Below are 23,373 nucleotides of genomic sequence, written 5' to 3'. Positions count from 1 at the left end.
GCGGTGTGATCGGAAACGCGGATGTCGAGCGGGGCTAAAAACAAAGCAGAAGGCTAATCCCCACAGAACACCACTTCCCTCCATCCTGAAGCCGGATTTAAATGGAAGATGCGAGACTACTGGTCTGGGTAAGGAGTCAGTTAAATTAGAACAAGTTTTTCCTGCTTTGAGTGTTTCAGAGTTGGACATGCGTTTTACTGAGGTGGCTAACTATGATGCGTGCAGTTTATCAAAGCAACAAACAAACAATCGGAAAATTCCCGTCGTATCAATTCCTAGATGTGGTTGTAATTATACTAAATGCACTGGGCATAATAAACACAACATTATTAATATTACTACTGCGGATAATTTGATCAAAAATTCCCTAAAACAGCCCACTACCTATAATATAGGTTTTTTAAACATAAGATCATTGTCTCCCAAAACGTTGTTGGTTAATGATATCATCAGAGACAACAATCTTAACGTCATCGGTCTCAGCGAAACCTGGCTTAAACCAAACGAGTTTTTTGCGCTAAACGAGGCATGTCCTCCTAACTTTACACATGCGCATATTGCCCGTCCTCTGAAAAGGGGTGGGGGGGTCGCACTAATATACAACGAAAACTTTAACCTTAGTCCTAACATAAATAATAAATATAAATCGTTTGAGGTGCTTACTATGAGGTCTGTCACACCGCTGCCTCTACACCTGGCTGTTATCTACCGCCCCCCAGGGCCCTATTCAGACTTTATCAATGAATTCTCAGAGTTCGTTGCTGATCTAGTGACACACGCTGATAATATAATCATAATGGCGGACTTTAATATCCATATGAATACCCCATCGGACCCACCGTGCGTAGCGCTCCAGACTATAATTGATAGCTGTGGTCTCACACAAATAATAAATGAACCCACGCATCGCAACGGTAATACGATAGACCTAGTGCTTGCCAGGGGTATCACCGTTTCCAAAGTTACGATACTCCCGTATACTAAAGTATTGTCCGATCATTACCTTATAAAATTCGGCAAACTAATAATAATAATAACTGCTATAGTAGCCGCAACATTAATACGGCCACAAAGACAACTCTTGCTGACCTACTGCCCTCGGTAATGGCACCATTCCCAAAGTATGTGGGCTCTATTGATAACCTCACTAACAACTTTAACCACGCCCTGCGCGAAACCATTGATAACATAGCACCGCTAAAGTTAAAAAAGGCTCCAAAAAAGCGTACCCCATGGTTTACAGAAGAAACTAGAGCTCAGAAATTATTATGTAGAAAGCTGGAACGCAAATGGCGCACGACTAAACTTGAGGTGCACCATCAAGCATGGAGTGATGGTTTAATAACTTATAAACGCATGCTTACCTTAGCTAAAGCTAAATATTACTCAAATCTCATCCACCGTAATAAAAACGATCCTAAATTTTTGTTTAGTACAGTAGCATCGCTAACCCAACAAGGGACCCCTTCCAGTAGCTCCACCCACTCAGCTGATGACTTTATGCAATTCTTTAGTAAGAAAATTGAAGTCATTAGAAAGGACATTAAAGACAATGCGTCCCAGCTACAACTGGGTTCTATTAACACTGACACGATTGTATATACGGCGGATACTGCCCTCTAAAATAGTTTCTCTCGTTTTGAGGAAATAACATTAGACAAATTGTTACAACGTGTAAATGGAATAAAACAAACAACATGTTTACTTGACCCACTTCCTGGGAAACTGATCAAGGATCTTTTTGTATTATTAGGTCCATCAGTGCAAAATATTATAAACTCATCCCTTCCCTCGGGCACTGTTCCCCTAGCATTCAAAAAAGCTGTTATTCATTCTCTTCTTAAAAGACCTAACCTCGATCCTGACCTCATGGTAAACTACCGACCGGTGTCTCACCTTCCCTTTATTTCAAAAATCCTCGAAAAAATTGTTGCGGAGCAGTTAAATGAACACTTATCGTCTAACAATCTATGTGAAACCTTTCAATCCGTTTTCAGGGCAAATCACTCGACGGAGACAGCCCTCGCAAAAATGACTAATGATCTATTGCTAACGATGGATTCTGATGCGTCATCTATGTTGCTGCTCCTCGATCTTAGCGCTGCTTTCGATACCGTCGATTATAATATTTTATTAGAACGTATCAAAACACGAATTGTTTTGATATGTATGTATGTCAGACTTAGCCCTTTCTTGGTTTAACTCTTATCTTATTGATAGGATGCAGTGCGTCTCCTATAACAATGTGACCTCGGACTACGTTAAGGTAACGTGTGGAGTTCCCCAGGGTTCGGTCCTTGGCCCTGCACTCTTCAGCATCTACATGCTGCTGCTAGGTGACATCATACGCAAATACGGTGTTAGCTTTCACTGTTATGCTGATGACACCCAACTCTACATGCCCCTAAAGCTGACCAACACGCCGGATTGTAGTCAGCTGGAGGCGTGTCTTAATGAAATTAAACAATGGATGTCCGCTAACTTTTTGCAACTCAACGCCAAAAAAACGGAAATGCTGATTATCGGTCCTGCTAGACACCGACCTCTATTTAACGATACAACTCTAACATTTGACAACCAAACAATTAAACAAGGCGACACGGTAAAGAATCAGGGTATTATCTTCGACCCAACTCTCTCCTTTGAGTCACACATTAAAAGTGTTACTAAAACGGCCTTCTTTCATCTCCGTAATATCGCTAAAATTCGCTCCATTTTGTTCACTAAAGACGCTGAGATCATTATCCATGCGTTTGTTACGTCTCGTCTCGATTACTGTAACGTATTATTTTCGGGTCTCCCCATGTTTAGCATTAAAAGATTACAGTTGGTACAAAATGCGGCTGCTAGACTTTTGACAAGAACAAGAAAGTTTGATCACATTACGCCTGTACTGGCTCACCTGCACTGGCTTCCTGTGCACTTAAGATGTGACTTTAAGGTTTTACTACTTACGTATAAAATACTACACGGTCTAGCTCCATCCTGTCTTGCCGATTGTATTGTACCATATGTCCCGGCAAGAAATCTGCGTTCAAAGGACTCCGGCTTATTAGTGATTCCCAAAGCCCAAAAAAGTCTGTGGGCTATAAAGCGTTTTCATTTCGGGCTCCAATACTCTGGAATGCCCTCCCGGTAACAGTTCGAGATGCTACCTCAGTAGAAGCATTTAAGTCTCACCTTAAAACTCATTTGTATACTCTAGCCTTTAAATAGACTCCCTTTTTAGACCAGTTGATCTGCCGTTTCTTTTCTTTTTCGCCTATGTCCCACTCTCCCTTGTGGAGGGGGTCCGGTCCGATCCGGTGGCCAGATACTGCTCGCCTGTGTATCGGCTGGGGACATCTCTGCGCTGCTGATCCGCCTCCGCTTGGGATGGTTTCCTGCTGGCTCCGCTGTGAACGGGACTCTCGCTGCTGTGTTGGATCCGCTTTGGACTGGACTCTTGCGACTGTGTTGGATCCATTATGGATTGAACTTTCACAGTATCATGTTAGACCCGCTCGACATCCATTGCTTTCTTCCTCTCCAAGGTTCTCATAGTCATCATTGTCACCAACGTCCCACTGGGTGTGAGTTTTCCTTGCCCTTATGTGGGCCTACCGAGGATGTCGTAGTGGTTTGTGCAGCCCTTTGAGACACCAGTGATTTAGGGCTATATAAGTAAACATTGATTGATTGATTGAAAGCACTATTTATGTATTTTTTATGATAAATAAGTGCTAAAAATGTTTTTGCTTGCGCGCTTTGGACGCTCACATGAATTATTTTTGCCCCAGGTGTGCCCCAGTACAGTATTAGGTCTAGTGACGCCCCTGCTCCACGGGTTTGTTGACGCCAGTGTCTCAGGGAAGTCGACGGCAGCTTTATGGACGGCCCAAGCTCAGCTTTTCTCCGGTAAGATCTGACTTTTTAACCACAATTTTCTCACCGAAACCTACTGGTTGACATGTGGTCGGGATCCATGTTCGCTGTGATCCATACTAAAGTTTCAACTCCGTGAATTTTAAACAGGGAATCCCCGTGTGTTTGTGTGGCTAAAGGCTAAAGCTTCCCAACTTCGTCTTTCTACTTTGACTTTTCCAATATTAATTAAACAAATTGCAAAAAATTTAGCAACACAGATGTGCAAAATACTGTGTAATTATGCCGTTAAAGCAGACTACTTTTAGCTGTGTGTGTGTGCAGCGCTCATACTTCCTGAAAACCTGTGACGTCTTGCGTACACGTCATCATTACACGACGTTTTCAAGACGAAACTCCCGCGAAATTTAAAATTGTAATTTAGTAAACTAAAAAGGCCGTATTGGCATGTGTTGCAATGTTAATATTTCATCATTGATAAATAAACTATCAGACTGCGTGGTCGGTAATAGTGGCTTTCAGTAGGCCTTTAAAAAAGATCTTTTAAAGGTTGTTTTTTTTTTACATTAAAACGCTCTCTACCTCTAACAACACAAAAGCTGTGAAAACGATGATGCTGTGTTCCAAATTTAAGTTATTTACTGAATCTGAATGAGTTTATGGCCTTGCACTTTGTTTCCAAAGACATGCACCTGGGGATAAGTTGATTGGCAACACAAAATTGGCCCTAGTGTGTGAATGTGAGTGTGAATTTTGTCCGTCTATCTGTGTTGGCCCTGCGATGAGGTGGCGACTTGTCCAGGGTGTACCCCACCTTCCGCCCGATTGTAGCTGAGATAGGCGCCAGCACCCCCCGCGACCCCGAAAGGGAATAAGCGGTAGAAAATGGATGGATGGATATATATATATTAGGGCTGGGCATCGATTAAAAATGTTAATCAAAGTTAATCACACTTTTTCTCAGATTAATCGCGATTAACTGCATTGTATACGCAAAGCCCAATAATGAATTCAAAAGTAGTGTGTAGTGCACCTTTATTGGAATATTCTCCCACATGAACAAAAGCGCCAAAACATTTGTTGTGCAAACACAATTTAAATCAGTCCTTGTTAAACAGTAGCAGTTAAATAGCATATTTTATGAAAATCAACTAAAAAATTTTAAATACAAACATTTAAGCTTATTTCCACTACCAGGGTATTTAAGTTATCCTGTTTGTTATGGAAAATAAATATAATCTACATACAAATCTCTGAGCCACAATCATAACATCCGAACAGGCAATTTCTGAGGTAACAGCAGGAACATTTTTTTTTATCAGGGATCTTATGTTTAAAAAAAACTATATTATAGGTAGTGGGCTGTTTTAGGGAATTTTTGATTAAATTATCCGTAGTAGCAATATTAATAATGTTGTGTTTATTATGCGTAGTGCACTTAAAATAATTATGACCATATCTAGGAATTGATATGATGGGAATATATATATATAATGTTTTGTAATGTTTTATACTGTTGTTGGACTTATTTTGATTAATGTTTCTCAACTGTTTGTAAATGTTGAAATTCATAAATAAACATAAAAAAAAAAAAGAAGAGCAGCGTCAAGTGTGCTAACTGTCGTGAAAAGACATTGACGGGGAAGAAGTAAGCAGGACGCTAATAAGTCAGTCTTATTATTTGTTCTCCAGTTTGAAATATTTACGTCGTATAAAATACATCTTTGATTCTTTATTCAAGGATACAAATCGTCTCGATGTGCTAGAAGCACTGTGCCGCTTCTCCTGCTATCTTTGCTTGTTAGTTAGCTTAGCTCGCTAGTTAGCTTAGCTTGTTAGCTGCTAACAGAAGACACAGAAGTTATCAACACATCGCTAAGTAGAGATCAAGTGTGAGAGTAAAGTCTTGTGATTGTGTGAAAATGTCTACATTACACACGTTGAGAGCGTTGGTGGATCAGCGACTAACTGCTGCCGTTGAAGAAATATTTGTAGTGTTAGAAAGAACGATAGCAGAATACGAGGCGGAACTTTCTAGAACAAAAGAGGGTTACAATCAACTACTGGACGCTGTTTTCAAGAAGCATCAAGATGAGTTAGACAGAACAGGTTTGTTGACTTCTTACTCTCACATATTTACTAACTTTTTATTTGATTCATAACAAGAACATGACATTTTTGCTGAAATTTGCTTTTTCATGACATGTATTTTTTTTCCTCGCTTTCACCACAGCATCACCCCGTTTACAGGATGTAGAAAAATTATCAAAGGGGATCCGATTTTTGGATTTTGCCTATCATTCACAATCCTTATGTACGACAATAACATGTTTTTATTTTTGATGCATTCTAAGTCATAAACAAACCTTAGCAAAATCTCAAAGGCCTACTGAAATGAGCTTTTCTTATTTTAAACGGGGATAGCAGGTCCATTCTATGTGTCATACTTGATCATTTCGCCATATTGCCATATTTTTGCTGAAAGGATTTAGTAGAGAACATCCACGATAAAGTTCGCAACTTTTGGTCGCTAATAAAAAAGCCTTGCCTGTACCGGAAGTAGCAGACGATGTGCGCGTGACGTCACGGGTTGTAGGGCTCCTCACATCCTCACATTGTTTACAATCATAGCCACCAGCAGCTAGAGCGATTCGGACCGAGAAAGCAACAATTTCCCCATTAATTTAAGCGAGGATGAAAGATTCGTGGATGAGGATAATTAGAGTGAAGGACTACAAAAAACAAAAAGGCGAGGGCAGTGAGAGGGATTAAGATGTTATTAGACACATTTACTAGGATAATTCTGGAAAATCTCTTATTTTCTTATTGTGTTACTAGTGTTTTAATGAGATTATATAGTACCTGAAAGTCGGAGGGGTGTGGTGACCGCCAGTGTCTCTGAGGGAAGCCACGCAGCTGCAGCAGGACGCAAGCTCCGCTGATGTCTCCGGTAAGAGCCGACTTATTACCACAATTTTCTCGCCGAAACCTGCCTGTTGACATGTGGTCGGGATCCATGTTCGCTTGACCGCTCTGATCCATAGTAAAGCTTGACCTTCGGGAATTTTAAACAAGCAAACACCAGCTGTGTTTGTGTGGCTAAAGGCTAAAAGCTTCCCACCTCCATCTTTCTACTTTGACTTCTCCAATATTAATTGAACAAATTGCAAAAGATTCAGCAACACTAATGTCCAGAATACTGTGTAATTATGCGATTAAAGCAGACTACTTATAGCTTGGATCGGGCTGGAAAAAAATGTCCGCTACAACCCGAGACGTCACGCGCACACGTCATCATTCCGCGACGTTTTCAACAGGATACCTTGCGGGGAATTTAAAATTGCAATTTAGTAAACTAAAAAGGCCGTATTGGCATGTGTTGCAATGTTAATATTTCATCATTGATATATAAACTATCAGACTGCGTGGTGGCTAGTAGTGGCTTTCAGTAGGCCTTTAAATGGGAACATTATTACAATTTCAAAAGGGTTAAAAACCATAAAAATCAGTTCCCAGTGGCTTGTTTTATTTTTTGAAGTTTTTTTCAACATTTTACACCTCCCAGAATATCCCTAAAAAAAGCTTTAAAGTTCTTGATTTTCGCTATTTGCGATGCGACCGTCCATTTCCCTGTGACGTCATACAGGGCTGCCAATACAAACAACATGGCGGTTACCACAGCAAGATATAGCGACATTAGCTCGGATTCAGACTCGGATTTCAGCGGTTTAAGCGATTCAACAGATTACGCATGTATTGAAACAGATGGTCGGAGTATGGACGCAGATAGCGAAAATGAAATTGAAGAAGAAATTGAAGCTATTGAGCGAATAGCTATTGACTCTATTCGGCCATAGCGTGGGTGTACCTAATGAAGTGGCCCATAGCATGGCTGCCTTATTAGCATCGCCGGTAAAATGTGCGGACCAAACGATCAGGACTTTCGCATCTTGTGACACTGGAGCAACTTAAATCCGTCGATTGGTAAGTGTTTGTTTCGCATTAAATGTGGGTATCTAGTTTCAAATGTACATACAGCTAGTGTAAATAGTGTGTTAGCATCGATTACGTGGCATGTTAGCATCGATTAGCTGGCAGTCATGCCTTGACCAAATATGTCTGATTAGCACATAAGTTAACAACATCAACAAAACTCACCTTTGTGATTTGGTTGACTTAATGGTTGCAAATGCATCTGCAGGTTATCCATACATCTCTGTGCCATGTCTGTCTTAGCATCGCCGGTCAAATGTGAAGACACTCTGGTACATTCAATGGGGGTCTGGCGGCAGATTTCTTGCCAGTGGTGCAACTTGAATCCCTCCCTGTTAGTGTTGTTACACCCTCCGACAACACACCGGCGAGGCATGATGTCTCCAAAGTTCCAAAAAATAGTCGAAAAAACGGAAAATAACAGAGCTGAGACCCGGTGTTTGTAATGTTTTGAAAATGAAAATGGCGGGTGTATTACCTCGGCGACGTCACGTTCTGACATCATCGCTAAAAGAGCGATAAACAGAAAGGCGTTTAATTTGCCAAAATTCACCCATTTAGATTTCGGAAATGGGTTAAAAAAATATATGGGCTTTTTTCTGCACCATCAAGGTATATATTGACGCTTGCATAGGTTTGGTGATAATGTTCCCCTTTAATTATCCTAATTCTAACAATGGAGCTTCCATTCCACTCACTTAACCTCTATATAAAAATTAGTTGATCAATATGATATACCCAGAAGTATTTTTTGGAATGCTATCTCTTTACAACATGCTGTAAAAATGCATATCCTCTGGGAATATGCCTTTATAACAGCCACAAACTGGAGGATGCATTGAAAGTAATGTAATGAAAGTTTCACAACTCCCACATTATTTCATCCGATTCAAACCGTTCCAACTTCAAAATATTCAGCCTCTTCAGGATCTGTGTGCTCCCTTTCAACACTTATAAAACAAATTCCAGGATTTTCTACAATTCCCAGTCTTTCCCCATTTTACCCCACATCACCGCCCTCCCTGTCGGTTGAGGTGGGCGGGGTTTGGTGGTTGCGGGGGTGCAGCCCGGAAGAGTAGCGCTGCTTGGCATTCTGGGTATTTGTTCTTTTGTGTTTATTTTGTGTAACGGTGAAGATGTTCTCCCGAAATGTGTTTGGCATTCTTTTTTGATGTGGGTTCACAATATGGCGAATATTTGTAACAGTCTTAAATTTGTTTGTACGGCCACCATCAGTGTGATCTGTGTGGCTGTTGGCTGTGATCAAGTATGTCTTGCAGTCACCCACATGTGTCATATTACAGAGAAAAATGTCAAAATGTTAGTATGAGTATTAACCTGTATATCAGTGGTCCATAACCACCCGGCCACGGTGGCCCGATTGGTACCGGGCCGCAGAATAATTTTTTATTTAAAAAAAAAAAAAAAAAAGTACATTTTTTTATTAAATCAACATAAAAAACACAATATACACTTACAATTAGTGCACCAACCACAAAAACCTCCCTTTTTCATGACAAAGAAGAAAAAAGAAAAAAATTTCAGCATTAGAGCATTCACACGCTATTCCTTCAGGAATTGCCTCTTCTACTTATTATTACTATTATAATTAAATGTAGCTTACCACATTGAACGTGTGGACTGCATGAATAATGTTTTCTCAGTTGTCACTGTAACACAAATTAAATGTCTAGAAACGCACTAAATTAGCATAATCCATTATTACTATTATAAATAAGGTAAACAAGTAATCTTTTGAAGGAGTAGTCAGTAATCTGATTACTTTTTCCAGGTTTAATTGTGGCAACACTAAATGAAAGCAAAACTTTTTTGGCCAACATGTTGACTGTGCTCATGCTTTTTTTTGGAGCAGACATGTCTAAAGATGAATGTGACAATCACTGTAATTATTGTCCACCAGCAGGGGGAGCTCATCACTAGTACCACTTCGTGGAGGTCGGCATGTGGTACATTATCTCCTGTGTGTGTATGACTTATTCAGAGGGAGAACAGCACACTTTCACGTATGGCGTCTACCATTAAGGACGGCAGGAATGACTTTTAGGATGTTTTTATATGAATAAGGTGGATTGGACGTTGGCCTGGGAAGGCATTCCCCTGAAGGTCTTCTTCATGTGTCAGCTGGAAGTACCCTGACTGCTGTGAGGGGGAAACTGCGATCATATGTTGGTGCAGGACAATGTCTCATGTGACTGAGCAAAGTTGGAGTTTTCTAAAGAATGTTTGTGTTCTTGTGGCCCGCAGACCTCGATGAAGAACATGAGCAGAAGGAGGAACCACAGTCCACCAACATACATGAGGAAGAAAAGGTATCACATTCCCAACGCATCAGAGAGGGAGGAGAGGAGCCACATCCCCCCCACGTTAAAGAGGAAGACGAGACGCCACAGACCCATAATGTTAAACTGACCCTTCACATGAAAGGGCAAGCGGAGGACCCACTGATCATACGCATCAAAAATGAAGAGGAGGACCCACTGACCCCTCACTTTAAGCAGCAAGAGGACAGGCTGACCCCTCATATTAAAAAGGAAGTTGAGGACCCACTGACCCCCTACTTTAAAGAAGAAGAGGAGGACCAAGAGGAATACAGCATCAGTCAGGGGGGAGAGGATATTGAAGGACTGGAGGAGTTCCCAGTGACTGTGAAGAGTGAAGATGATGAGGTCAAAGGTGAAAGTGAGGAGAGGGGAGGGGCGGAGCCTCCAAGCAGCAGCTCAAGACAACACATGACAACAGAAGCTGATGGAGACCACTGTGGAGGATCACAAGCAGACAAGATCTTAGCTCCACTATCAGATAGTGAGGACACAACCTCACACTCTCCTGACACTGATGATGAAAACTCTAAAGATGATAAGACAACTGACAACACCCGCTTTAAATGTTCTCACTGTGACAAAACCTTTAAATTACCTTATCTGAAAGTACACATGAGAACACACACTGGAGAAAAACCTTTTTCTTGTTCAATCTGCGGTAAAGGTTTTACACAAAATCATCATTTGAAAGAACACATGAAAATACACAGTGGAGAAAAACCTTTTTCCTGCTCAGAATGTGGTAAATGTTTTACTCACAGTCAGAGTTTCAAAGTTCACATGAAAATACACGGTGGAGAAAACCCTTTTTCCTGTTCAATCTGTAGTAAAGGTTTTGCACAAAGTCACAATTTGAAAGCACACATGAGAATACACACCGGTGAAAAACCTTTTATCTGTTCGGCCTGTGGTAAACGTTTTGTAGAAAGTAACAATTTGAAAGTGCACATGAGAACGCACACTGGGGAAAAACCTTTTATCTGTTCAGACTGCGGCAAAAGCTTTACGGAAAGTCAACATTTGAAAAGACACATGAGAACACACACTGGCGAGAAATCACATCCCTGTTCAATCTGCAACAGAAGCTTTTGTGAACGATCAAACCTTGTGGCACACATGAGAACACACACTGGAGAGAAAGTGTTGAGTTGCAGTGTGTGTGGTGAAAGATTCTCTTATAAGTACCAGTGTAGGAAACACAAGTGTGCTGGTGAGAACAGCAGCAGCAAATGAAACTGCAAGATTTGAAATAAACTGTCGAGACTTTAATTTGGACTTTCTAACAACATCAGCACATATAACATGTGTGACATTGTTGTTTGTGTAACAATCTTTTTAACATGCCTTTACATTTATAGATTAGATATTTTATATTAGTGCTTATTTCGGTCAAGTATATGCATTAATATGTAACATTGTGTACTTTTATTACAAATTGAACAACACAGCACAACCTGCCTGGTCAGATTTCCAGTAAAGGACAAGTAAGTATTTGTCTTGGAAAAACACTCACCTGTGATTTAAATAAATAAATGATAAATGGGTTGTACTTGTATAGCGCTTTTCTACCTTCAAGGTACTCAAAGCGCTTTGACACTACTTCCACATTTACCCATTCACACACACAGTCACACACTGATGGAGGGAGCTGCCATGCAAGGCGCCAACCAGCACCCATCAGGAGCAAGGGTGAAGTGTCTTGCTCAGGACACAACGGACTCAAAAAGGCAGCTGTAATCTTGGCTTCTCTGAGAGACACTGGCGTTCACCGCAGCCATCCGACTTTCAGGTATGACTTTACAATCTCACTAAAACACTATTAAAACAATAAGCAGATAAGGGATCTTCCAGAATTATCCTAGTAAATGTGTCTTTGATTGATTGATTGATTGATACTTTTATTAGTAGATTGCACAGTTCAGTACATATTCCGTACAATTGACCACTAAATGGTAACACCCCAATAAGTTTTTCAACTTGTTTAAGTCGGGGTCCACATTAATCAAATCATGGTGAGTCTAAGTACATCTGGGACGGTCCCACTGCCGCCGCCTGGAGCCGTCGCTTTTCTTTTCTTTTTTTTTTGTGTGCTTCACTCTAACTTTCTTCATCCACGAATCTTTCATTCTCGCTCAAATTAATGGGGAAATTGTCGCTTTCTCGGTCCGAATCGCTCTCACATTATAAACAATGTTCAGATGTGAGGAGCCCTACAACCTGTGATGTCACACGCACATCGTCTGCTACTTCCGGTAAAGGCAAGGCTTTTTTTTATTAGCGACCAAAAGTTGCAAACTTTATCGTCGATGTTCTCTACTAAATCCTTTCAGCAAGAATAGGGCAATATCGCAAAATGATCAAGTATGACACATAGAATGGACCTGCTATCCCCGTTTGAATAAGAAAATCTCATTTCAGTAGGCCTTTAAGTTATATGTTAACTAAATTAGTATTACTAACTAAAGTATTATCAGTTTAAAACATTCTAAATGTACAACAAACAAGCACGTTGTTCTATGCAACAAATATTTATTGAAGCAGTATACACAATTAAACACATGTGTGATGATGTAGGGATCCATCCATATATATATATATATAAATAAATGATAAATGGGTTGTACTTGTATAGCGCTTTTCTACCTTCAAGGTACTCAAAGCGCTTTGACACTACTTCCACATTTACCCATTCACACACACATTCACACACTGATGGAGGGAGCTGCCATGCAAGGCGCCAACCAGCACCCATCAGGAGCAAGGGTGAAGTGTCTTGCTCAGGACACAACGGACGTGACGAGGTTGGTACTAGGTGGGAATTGAACCAGGGACCTTCGGGTTGCGCACGGCCACTCTTCCGTTGCGCCACGCCGTCCCTGTGTGTGTGTGTGTGTGTGTGTGTGTGTGTGTGTGTGTGTGTGTGTGTGTGTGTGTGTGTGTGTGTGTGTGTGTGTGTGTGTGTGTGTGTGTGTGTGTGTGTGTGTGTGTGTGTGTGTGTGTGTGTGTGTGTGTGTGTGTGTCTTAATTGTATTAGTAGAAGGTCAAGGGGCTCATAGTGATGTTACTAGTAGTTGACTGGGAGGTGTTTAGAGTCTGCTGCATTATACTCACCTGCTTAACAGCTTTCTGCTAACCAGCACCGTCTCTCCTCCCTGCCTGCCTCTGCCGTGAGCACTGACTCCATGCGCTCTGAATACTCACTGCTGATTGGCTGTTTCATGCGCTCTGAATACTCACTGCTGATTGGCTGTTACATGCGCTCTGAATACTCACTGCTGATTGGCTGTTACATGCGCTCTGAATACAGACTGCTGATTGGCTGTTACATGCGCTCTGAATACTCACTGCTGATTGGCTGTTACATGCGCTCTGAATACAGACTGCTGATTGGCTGTTACATGCGCTCTGAATACTCACTGCTGATTGGCTGTTACTTGCGCTCTGAATACTCACTGCTGATTGGCTGTTACATGTGCTCTGAATACTCACTGCTGATTGGCTGTTACATGTGCTCTGAATACTCACTGCTGATTGGCTGTTACATGTGCTCTGAATATTCACTGCTGATTGGCTTTGTATGTAACCAATCAGATGGTTGTGTGGGTGGGACAATGGTGGGTGCTGCATAGGTGTATCGACAGAGGCAGAGGCAGCACGAAGCGAAAAAGCTTGTGATGCAAATACATTTAATAAAGTCAAATTCAAATAAATACTACACTTCTCTTTTGTAAAGTAAATCTGAACAATATATATGGACATCTACATCAACTAAATGATTTCCCTAAAAAGATGGACAGGACAAAAAATAAGTTATTAAATAATTAGTAAAAAAAATAATAATAATAAAGGCTTTAATTTAGGCGGTGGCTTTGTTGTTAAGGCGGCCACCTTAAAAAAAAAACTGGAAACCCATATATACACACACACACAAAAAAATATATATATATATATTTAAATATGTGTGTATATATGTGTATGAATGTGTATATATGTATGTATGTATAAGTATATATGTGTGTATATAATATATACATATGTATGTATATATATATGTACATATATGAGCATATAAATATACAATATATATATGTGTGTGTGTATATATTATATATGTATATATATATATATATATGTATGTGTGTGTATATATATATGTGTGTATATATATATATATTTATCTATATATGTATATGTATATGTATGTATATGTATATATGTATATATAATACATCTCATAAACCTTTTAATAAAGGCCATGTTGTTTGGCAGCATTGGTATTGGATCGATACCAGCGGGATGAGATTGAGTCCATTCTCGTCTACATATATTGTCATCAATATTTGATTGGGTTATCGAAATGTGTTTTCTGCAACAACAACAAAAAAACATCCAAGTAAAATATTTCCCAAAAAACATAATGTGTAGTTTTCTTTACTGAAAATGTGAAATGGCAAATATCCAGGTTATCCCCTGTGTTTAATTGGTATTGGATCCATCCATCCATTTCCTACCGCTTGTCCCGTTTTGTGGTCGCGGGGGGTGCTTGAGCCTATCTCAGCTGCACTCGGGCGGAAGGCCGGGCACACCCTGGACAAGTCGCCACCTCATCACAGCGCCAACACAGATATATTATATGTATATATTGGGGGTGGAAAAGTTCACAAAATCCACGGTGTGGATGTTTTTACGGTTTTGTAAGAGATAGTTTTGTGTTCAATGTAGTGAACATTGTTGGTTTTGAATACTAATATTCTGCAAATGTAAAAACAAATATGAATTCTGACTAAAGAATTGGTGCCGATGGAAACTAAGAAAAGGGATTTGGGTACACTATCTGGAGTACAGGGCAGGCGAGTGGGGGATCTTATGTTGGTGGATAACTCCTCTGGCAGGGGGCTCCCCTCGTCTCTTTTAATGCACAGCATAGGACACATAGCAAGAGTGGTCCTCAGGTCCTGTTGATCAGGGGCATTAGCTCCACAGCCACAGATCCACTTTTAACCACTAATATCACAGTCAAAAGGAAAGCTTGTTCCCATAGGCACCATAAATTGTTAATTATGTTTAGACAAAAGTGTATATTATATATACTATTATATACATAGTATTTATATAGGTGTGTGTGTGTGTATGATGGATATGTGTGTACTTTGGGTTTATGCATGTGTGTATGTATGTGATTGTGTGTGTATGTGTATATATGTATGTATATGTATATATAAATTGTATATATGTGTGTGTTGTGTATATATGTGTGTGTACATATGTATATATGTAAGTGTGTGTGAATTTAAATGTATTATATATAGATAATATATAGCATCTACGCAGCAACCACTGTATTGAATTATATTATATATATTATTGTATTATATATTGTATATATATATATTGTATATGTATAGGGGTGGGACCTAATAAGTTTACTTCTTCCCACTCCCTTTTGAGCCAATCTTGACATCTACAAAAGATTAGTCACATGTAATGTTTTCAATGTAGGTGTAAAAATAATGTATCTATATATTTCTTTTGTATTTTATGTTATTCTATTGTTTTGTTTGCATGGCTCAAAATAAACAATTCATTCATTTATTCTTAGATTTCCATGTTATGATACATGTTCTCATTATTTATTGACTGTATCTAAAAAAGATTTAAAAAATTATATTTTTATTTTAATGAAGATATGAAATAATCCTAAATGAAATACACTGACTTGGTTTATATTATTGTATATACTAGGTCATAAAATCAGTGTCAGTTGAGTCGGTCCATAGGTCGCCTGTAGGGATTTTTAATGTCCAGCAGATGTCAGTATTTAGTGACACAGTATCAATACAGTTTTGCAACGTGTCAAAAGGCTATGCGACACCTCATCAACCTATCACTAATGATCACTCAAGTCAGGAAATATCAAGGCTTTTATCTGCACTGAACATTGTCAGTCTTCTTTACTGTCAAAGACTTTTTGAATAGTCAATCAATCATAACCACCAGTCAAATGACAAATTCAGTATGCAGTGTTACCTTACAACAGAAATGTGTTTAATCTTGTTGTTTGTTATCTGGAAGATTGACACAGGCATTTAACTTTTCCACAAACCATCCTGAATCACAGTTTCAATCGTAGTCCATGTTAACTACCAAACCGTGACTTAAAAGGGTTGATTGAACAACTATAAGGACTAGGAGGTCATTGCTTGTGTTGCTGTAAAACACAGTACTCATGGACTAAATTTTGGGGAAATTCTTGTTGAAATCAAGTGGAAATGCTTCAAAGTTCCACGTTTGCCATCTGACTCTAACTGTTCCAACTTCAAAATATTCAGACTGTTCAGAAACTGTGTACTTGACTTCAACAATGCTAAAAATATTCGAGGATTTCAGTTCATATTCAGCATTGGAGCATTTACACGCAATTCCTTCAGGAATTTCCTCATCTAGTTTTAAATGTTAAATAAAAAAAAGATACAACAATACAACATTTCCACATGTTGTTACCTATTCAAATCATTCCACCTTCGACACATTGCACCATTCTGGAAATTCAAACTTCCCATTTTCGTAGTTCAAAAAAAGTTCAGGAATTTCCAGAATTCCTGCTCTTCTGAAGCCCTATTTCCACCTTTTTTCTGGCGACTACGATTTCCACATTTTTCAACGCGTTTTAACTGTTCCACCGTCGAAGCTTTCCTCTTAATCAGAACTGGAAAAATTCTCTGTTTTCCCGAAATTCCGTATTACCATTTGTCATTTCAACATGTTATTAATTCAACAATTCTCCACCGATTGAGAAATTGTCCTAGACATCAATAACTTTAGATTAGATAGTACTTTATTTATTCCTTCAGGAGAGTGAATGCCTTGGCAGAAGACACCTCCTGATTAAATGTAAAATTACAAAGAGCAGACTGCCAAAGATGCCAAAGACTCTTATACCGCAGGATTTTTTATTTTGTCAAATAATCATCAAATGAGACCGGGCAACAGCAGCGAAGGTCTGCCCGGCCGCAGACTGGCTGCGTAGTCTTTATAGCTGTTCAACCAACCTTTTTAAGCTACGGTTGGGTAGTTAACATGGGCGCCAATTTGACTCGTACCTTGGTAGCTGTTTTGCCAACCCTTTTAAGTTGCGGTTTTAAGCAGTACCAAATGTTGAAACCGTAGGTCAGGATGGTGTGTGTAAAAGCAAAATGCCTGTGTCAGTCTCCCAGCATTGAAGCACTCGTACATAATTCCTTCAGGAATTGCCTAATGTACTTGTAAATGTTTAATAAAAAAGGAAAATAACTACGAAAAAAGATACAACAATACCACCTTTTTTAACCTATTACACCATTCTGGAAAGGTCAAGATTTTCCAAATTTCTTGCTTTGACAAAGTCTTCTTTGCATTGACTACTCCTTTCACATTTTTCAACATACTACAACTTCTTAAGTCCAAGGGTTTTGCTATTAATAGGACATTGACAGTCTACTTCGCTGTCTGACACTTTTTGGGCAGCATAACAAAATCACCGGCCGATGGTAAACCCAATATCAAATGTCACATTTAAACAGAGCCTACATCAAAATGTTTGCTTTCACAATTTTATTATCAGGGAGACTGACACGGGGATTTAGCTTTTCCACACACCATCCTGACTCACGGTTTCAACATTTGGTATTTGTTAAAACCGTAACTTAAAATGGTTTGCTGAACAGCTATCAAGGTACGATGCAATCAGCGCCAATGTTAACTACCCAACCGTAAGTTAAAAAGTTTGGTTGAACAGCTATAATGACTATGCGGTCAGACTTCTTGGTCACCGGGTATTTCATTGCTACTGTTGTTCTGAGGGCATATTATGCATGGACTCCCTGTGCAAATTCTCAAATCCTGATTATGCTAAATGATAATTATTGGGAGACCCGACATCACCGATGCATCAACGTCTGCGTTGAGCTCTATGAATGAAACCCTGTATCCTTGCGCAGAAACAGCCAATTCTTTCGATAGCTCAGTTGATAGAGTGGATATCTGCATTTGCTTATGCTGAGTTTCTTAGGGCACTGGTTCAAATCCAGCTCGATGGATCACTCATGTTTTTACCATGAATTGATTAACGTGGAACCCGACCCCGACTTAAGTTGAAAAACTTATTCGGGTGTTACCATTTAGTGGTCAATTGTACAGAATATGTACTGAACTGTGCAATCTACTAATAAAAGTTTCAATCAATCAATCAATAGTGCGTATTCAGAGCGCATGTGTAAAAAAAAAAATTAAAAAAATTCCCAGTCCACAAGTATCCTCATTCACAACACGTTCTCTTAGATTTCCATGTTATGATACATGTTCACATTATTTATTGACTGTATCTAAAAAAGATTTAAAAAAATATATTTTTATTTAAATGAAGACATGAAATAATCCTAAATGAAATACAATGACTTGGTTTATATTATTGTATATACTAGGTCATAAAATCAGTGTCAGTTGAGTCGGTCCATAGGTTACCTGTAGGGATTTTTAATGTCCAGCAGATGTCAATATTTAGTGACACAGTATCAATACAGTTTTGCAATGTGTCAAAAGGCTATACGACGCTTCAACAACCTATCATAAATATCAAGGCTTTTATCCGCACTAAATATTGTCAGTTTTCTTTACTGTCAAAGACTTTTTGAATAATCACTCAATCAAAACCACAAGTAAAATGACAAATTCGGTGTGCAGTATTACTTTTCAACAGATATTTATTTAATCTTGTTGTTTGTTATCTGGAAGATTGACACAGGCATTTAACTTTTCCACACACCATCCTGAATCACAGTTTCAATCGTAGTCCATGTTAACTACCAAACCGTGACTTAAAAAGGTTGGTTGAACAACTATAAGGACAGTGCTAGGGTAGCTGGAAGGCACAGTACTCATGGAATACATTTTTGGGAAATTCCTGTTGAAATCAATTGGAAATCTTTCAAAGTTCCACATTTTCCAACTCTTCCAGCTTCAAAATATTCAGCCTGTTCAGGAATTGTGTGCTCGACTTCAACAATGCTAAAGTAATTTCAGTTCATATTCAGCATTGGAGCATTTACACGCAATTCCTTCAGGAATTGCCTCATTTTGTTTGAAATGTTAAATAAATTAAAGATAAACAACAATACAGCATTTCCACATGTTTTAACCTATTCAAACCATTCCACCTTCGACACATTGCACCATTCTGGAAATTCAAACTTCCCATTTTCGTAGTTCAAAAAAGTTCAGGACTTTCCAAAATTCCTGCTATTCTGAAGACCTCTTTCCACCTTTTTTCTGGCGACTACGATTTCCACATTTTTCAACGCGTTTTAACTGTTCCACCGTCGAAGCTTTCCTCTTAATCAGAACTGGAAAAATTCTCGTTTTTTCCGAAATTCCGTATTACCATTTGTCATTTCAACATGTTATTAATTCAACAATTCTCCACCGATTGAGAAATTGTCCAAGACATCAATAAATTTAGATTAGATAGTACTTTATTTATTCCTTCAGGAGAGTGAATGCCTTGGCAGAAGACACCACCTGATTAAATGTAAAACTACAAAGAGCAGACTGCCAAAGATGCCAAAGACTCTTATACCGCAGGATTTTTTATTTTGTCAAATAATCATCAAACGTCACCATTGACATCAGTGATGCCATTTGGAACAGAAATTATACATTTAGAAAAATTAATGAGACCGGGCAACAGCAGCGAAGGTCTGCCCGGCCGCAGACTGGCCTCATAGTCCTTATAACTATTTAAACAATCTTTTTAAGTTACGGTTGAGTAGTTAACATGGGCCCCATGTTGCATCGTACTTTGGAAGCTGTTCAGCCAACCCTTTTAAGTTACGGTTTTAAGAAGTACCAAATGTTGAAACCGTAGGTCAGGATGGTGTGTGTAAAAGCAAAATACCTGTGTCAGTCGCTTTAGTAACAAAATTGTTAAAGCAAACAATTTGATGAAAGTTTTGCAAAAAGCTTATATTCCATATTGGTTTAACCATTGACTGATGACTTTGATATGCTATGCACAAAGTGTCAGGCAGCAAAGTAAACTGTCAATGTTTTAATAACAGCCAAAACTTTGAGCTTCAAAAGTTATAACATATTGAAAAATGTGGAAGAGGTCTAAACAATCTCTCTAATGTATTGAAACTGAAACTTAACTTAATGTGTGTGCTTCACGCACACACTTTCTCCTCCAATCTCTCTCTCCAGGCTTGTACCTTATGACATAATTCCATCCATCCATCTTCTTCCGCTTATCCAAAGTCGGGTCGCGGGGGCAGCAGCCGAAGCAGGGAAGCCCAGACTTCCCTCTCCACAGCCACTTCCTCCAGCTCCTCCCGGGGGATCCCAGGTAATAAAGTTAAAGTACCGATGATAGTCACAAACACACTAGGTGTGGCGACACACCTAATGATGCATTCTCATTTTAGGCAAAGTATAAGACAATACTCTCTTAACAGTATAATTGTAACCAGGAATAAGTCTTCAAGTAACAATATTCAAATACTAACATTGTTGGGTACGACATAATTTGCTTTTATTCTGAATCCAGAGAAACAGATTTGTGGTTTTAGCTGAAATAATGACTTTCAGGTGTTTATATATCTTTATGTTTAAGTATTTTGCAGACGCTTTTATCCGAAGCAACATACATGAAAAATACATATAAAACAATCACTGTAAACATGATCATTTAAGGGAAGAATGTAATACAAAATATTAATACAAAGTGTCAAGACAGAATAAACTCTCTGCTGTTGCAGCAACAGAGATAGAGTCTATAAGATATATAGATATCTTATGTATTCATACATTGTTTATGTAGGATATACACATGTATATATGACCTAATCATATTGTTTCTTCACCTTAAAAATAGCTGACCGTTTTTTTCCCCCTTTTTGGGATTATTATTCGCCGTTTTGATCTTGGACGTCTGCTTGCTTAGAGCATATAAGAATATTCTGTTACTGTTAAGCAAACAATGAACATGCCAAAAAATTTGTCTTTTATCATAGTTACACGTATGAAAAAAAAGCGTGTGAATATCAGTGGTATTCAGTGAGGTAAAATGAATTAAATGCGCTGACAGTTCATTGCTCCTGACAAATGAATTGCACTGAGTGGAGGGGATCACCACTCCAAGATGGCGGCCCCGCGTCACGTCAGTGCCAGTAGGCAGTAGCGCTCGATGCTGTGTCTACTTATAAGATGTCTATGGTTCTAACGTTAGCAGTGAGTTTACAGCCTCACTGATTCAACTAAACAGCAAATAAAAGTCATGTTACTCAGCCAATAAATGTTAACTTACATTCAAAACTTACCTTTCTTTGTGCAACTTCAAATGTGGAACAAAGTTGGAAGTTGTTGCGTCTCTGTCTGTAATCTTCCAACGAACCGCATGCTTTGCTTACTGGAATTCGTTTTTTATTGACCAAGTCGTAGTTTTAATACCCGAACGAAACAATTTTTGGCATCATTTTTCCTCATTGGCGTGTTGTATGAGAGCTCTTCTTCGTTGGTTTTCATGCAATTTGATTGGCTGAATACTGTGTGATGAAAATAACATGGATTTAATTTGATTGGCTGTTGTTCTGACAGGTAGCGCGCACACTGTCATCGCACACACGCTGACAGACACGGGGCGCTCCTGAATAACTTTTTAATCATTGGGTCAAAAGGCTCAAGTCCAAGTCAAGTCACAAGTCATTGATGTTAAAGTCTAAGTCGAGTTGCAAGTCTTTTTACATTTTGTCAAGTCGAGTCTAAAGTCATCAAATTCATGACTCGAGTCTGGCTCGAGTCCAAGTCATGTAACTTGAGTCCATACCTCTGGTTGTAAGATACGCAACATTTTTTCTCTGACCAGTTAGTCTAAATGATAAAAAAAAACCTCATGAACTTTCAAAGTCCAGGGGTTTTATTTTTAATAGTATATTGACAGTCTTCTTTACCATCAGATACTTTTTTGGTGCCAACCAAAATCACCAGTCAATGGCTAATCTGGTATGCAATGTCACCTTCTAGCAGAACTTGTTTTCAAATTCTTTGCATTATCAATTTTGTGGTTTGGGAGACTGACAAAGGCATTTAGCGTTTCCACCTACCATCCTGACTCACATTTTCAACATTGGGTTTTTCTTAAAACCGTAACTTGAAAGGGTTGGCTGAACAGCTATTAAGGGCGCAATTGGCGCCCATCTTAACTACCGAACTGTAACTTAAAAGAGTTGGCTGAAGAATTATTAGGACTATGCGGTCGGGCAGGCGATCGCTTATTTTGCCGGGAGGCACAGTATGCATGGAGTGAATTATTTTGGAAATTCCTATTGAATTCAAGTAGACGTCCTTCGAAGTTCCACAAATCCCGCATTTTCCATCTGATTCCAACTGTTCCACCTTCATAACATTCAGCCTGTTCAGGAATCGTGTGCTCGACTTCAACAATGCAAAAAAAATTTGAGGATTTCAGTTTATCTTCAGCATTGGAGCATTCACACACAATTCCTTCAGGAATTGCCTCATCTACTTTTAAATGTTTAATAAAAAAAGGTAAATAACTACAAAAAAAGATACAACAATACAACATTTCCACGTTTTTTAACCTATTACACCATTCCGGAAATTCAAACTACCCCTTCTCCTAGTTCAAAAAAAGTCCATGATTTCCAAGAAATCTTGCCTTCACAGAGCCTTCTTTGCAGAGACTACTCCTTTCACATTTTTCAACATGTTACATCTTTCAAAGTCCAAGGGTTTTGCTGTTAATAGAACATTAACAGTCTACTTTGATATCTGACACTTTTTGGGCAGCACATCAAAATTACCAGTCAATAGTAACACTGTCACATTTTAGCAGATAATTCATCAAAAAGTTTGCTTTGAAAATGTTGTTTTCTGGGAGACTAACACGGGCATTTAGCTTTTCCACAAACCATCCTGACGCACGGTTTCAACATTTGGTACTTGTTAAAACCGTAACTCGACCCCGACTTAAGTTGAAAAACGTATTCGGGTGTTACCATTTAGTGGTCAATTGTACAGAATATGTACTGAACTGTGCAATCTACTAATAAAAGTTTCAATCAATCAATCAATAGTGCGTATTCAGAGCGCATGTGTAAAAAAAAAATTTAAAAAAATTCCCAGT

At 38.9% G+C, this 23,373-nt stretch overlaps 2 protein-coding genes across 3 annotated transcripts in view; both read left to right on the top strand.

Moving 5' to 3' along the window:
* The window catches only part of LOC133545573 (zinc finger protein OZF-like), a 538,609-nt gene that overhangs the window by 54,474 nt on the left and 460,762 nt on the right, over positions 1-23,373 (top strand). The window lies entirely within an intron of this gene.
* On the top strand, positions 5,474-11,744 carry LOC133545584 (oocyte zinc finger protein XlCOF8.4-like). The gene is made up of 2 exons (XM_061891317.1): positions 5,474-5,973; positions 10,123-11,744. Exons 1-2 carry the CDS (start codon positions 5,787-5,789, stop codon positions 11,430-11,432), a joined length of 1,497 nt encoding a protein of 498 aa, XP_061747301.1. The 5' UTR covers positions 5,474-5,786; the 3' UTR covers positions 11,433-11,744.

The sequence above is a fragment of the Nerophis ophidion genome, linkage group LG28, assembly GCF_033978795.1.
Source record: "Nerophis ophidion isolate RoL-2023_Sa linkage group LG28, RoL_Noph_v1.0, whole genome shotgun sequence".
Classification (NCBI taxonomy): domain Eukaryota; kingdom Metazoa; phylum Chordata; class Actinopteri; order Syngnathiformes; family Syngnathidae; genus Nerophis; species Nerophis ophidion.
The sequence above is the reverse complement of the archived record's forward strand: the minus strand, read 5'-3'. Positions and strand labels throughout refer to the sequence as shown.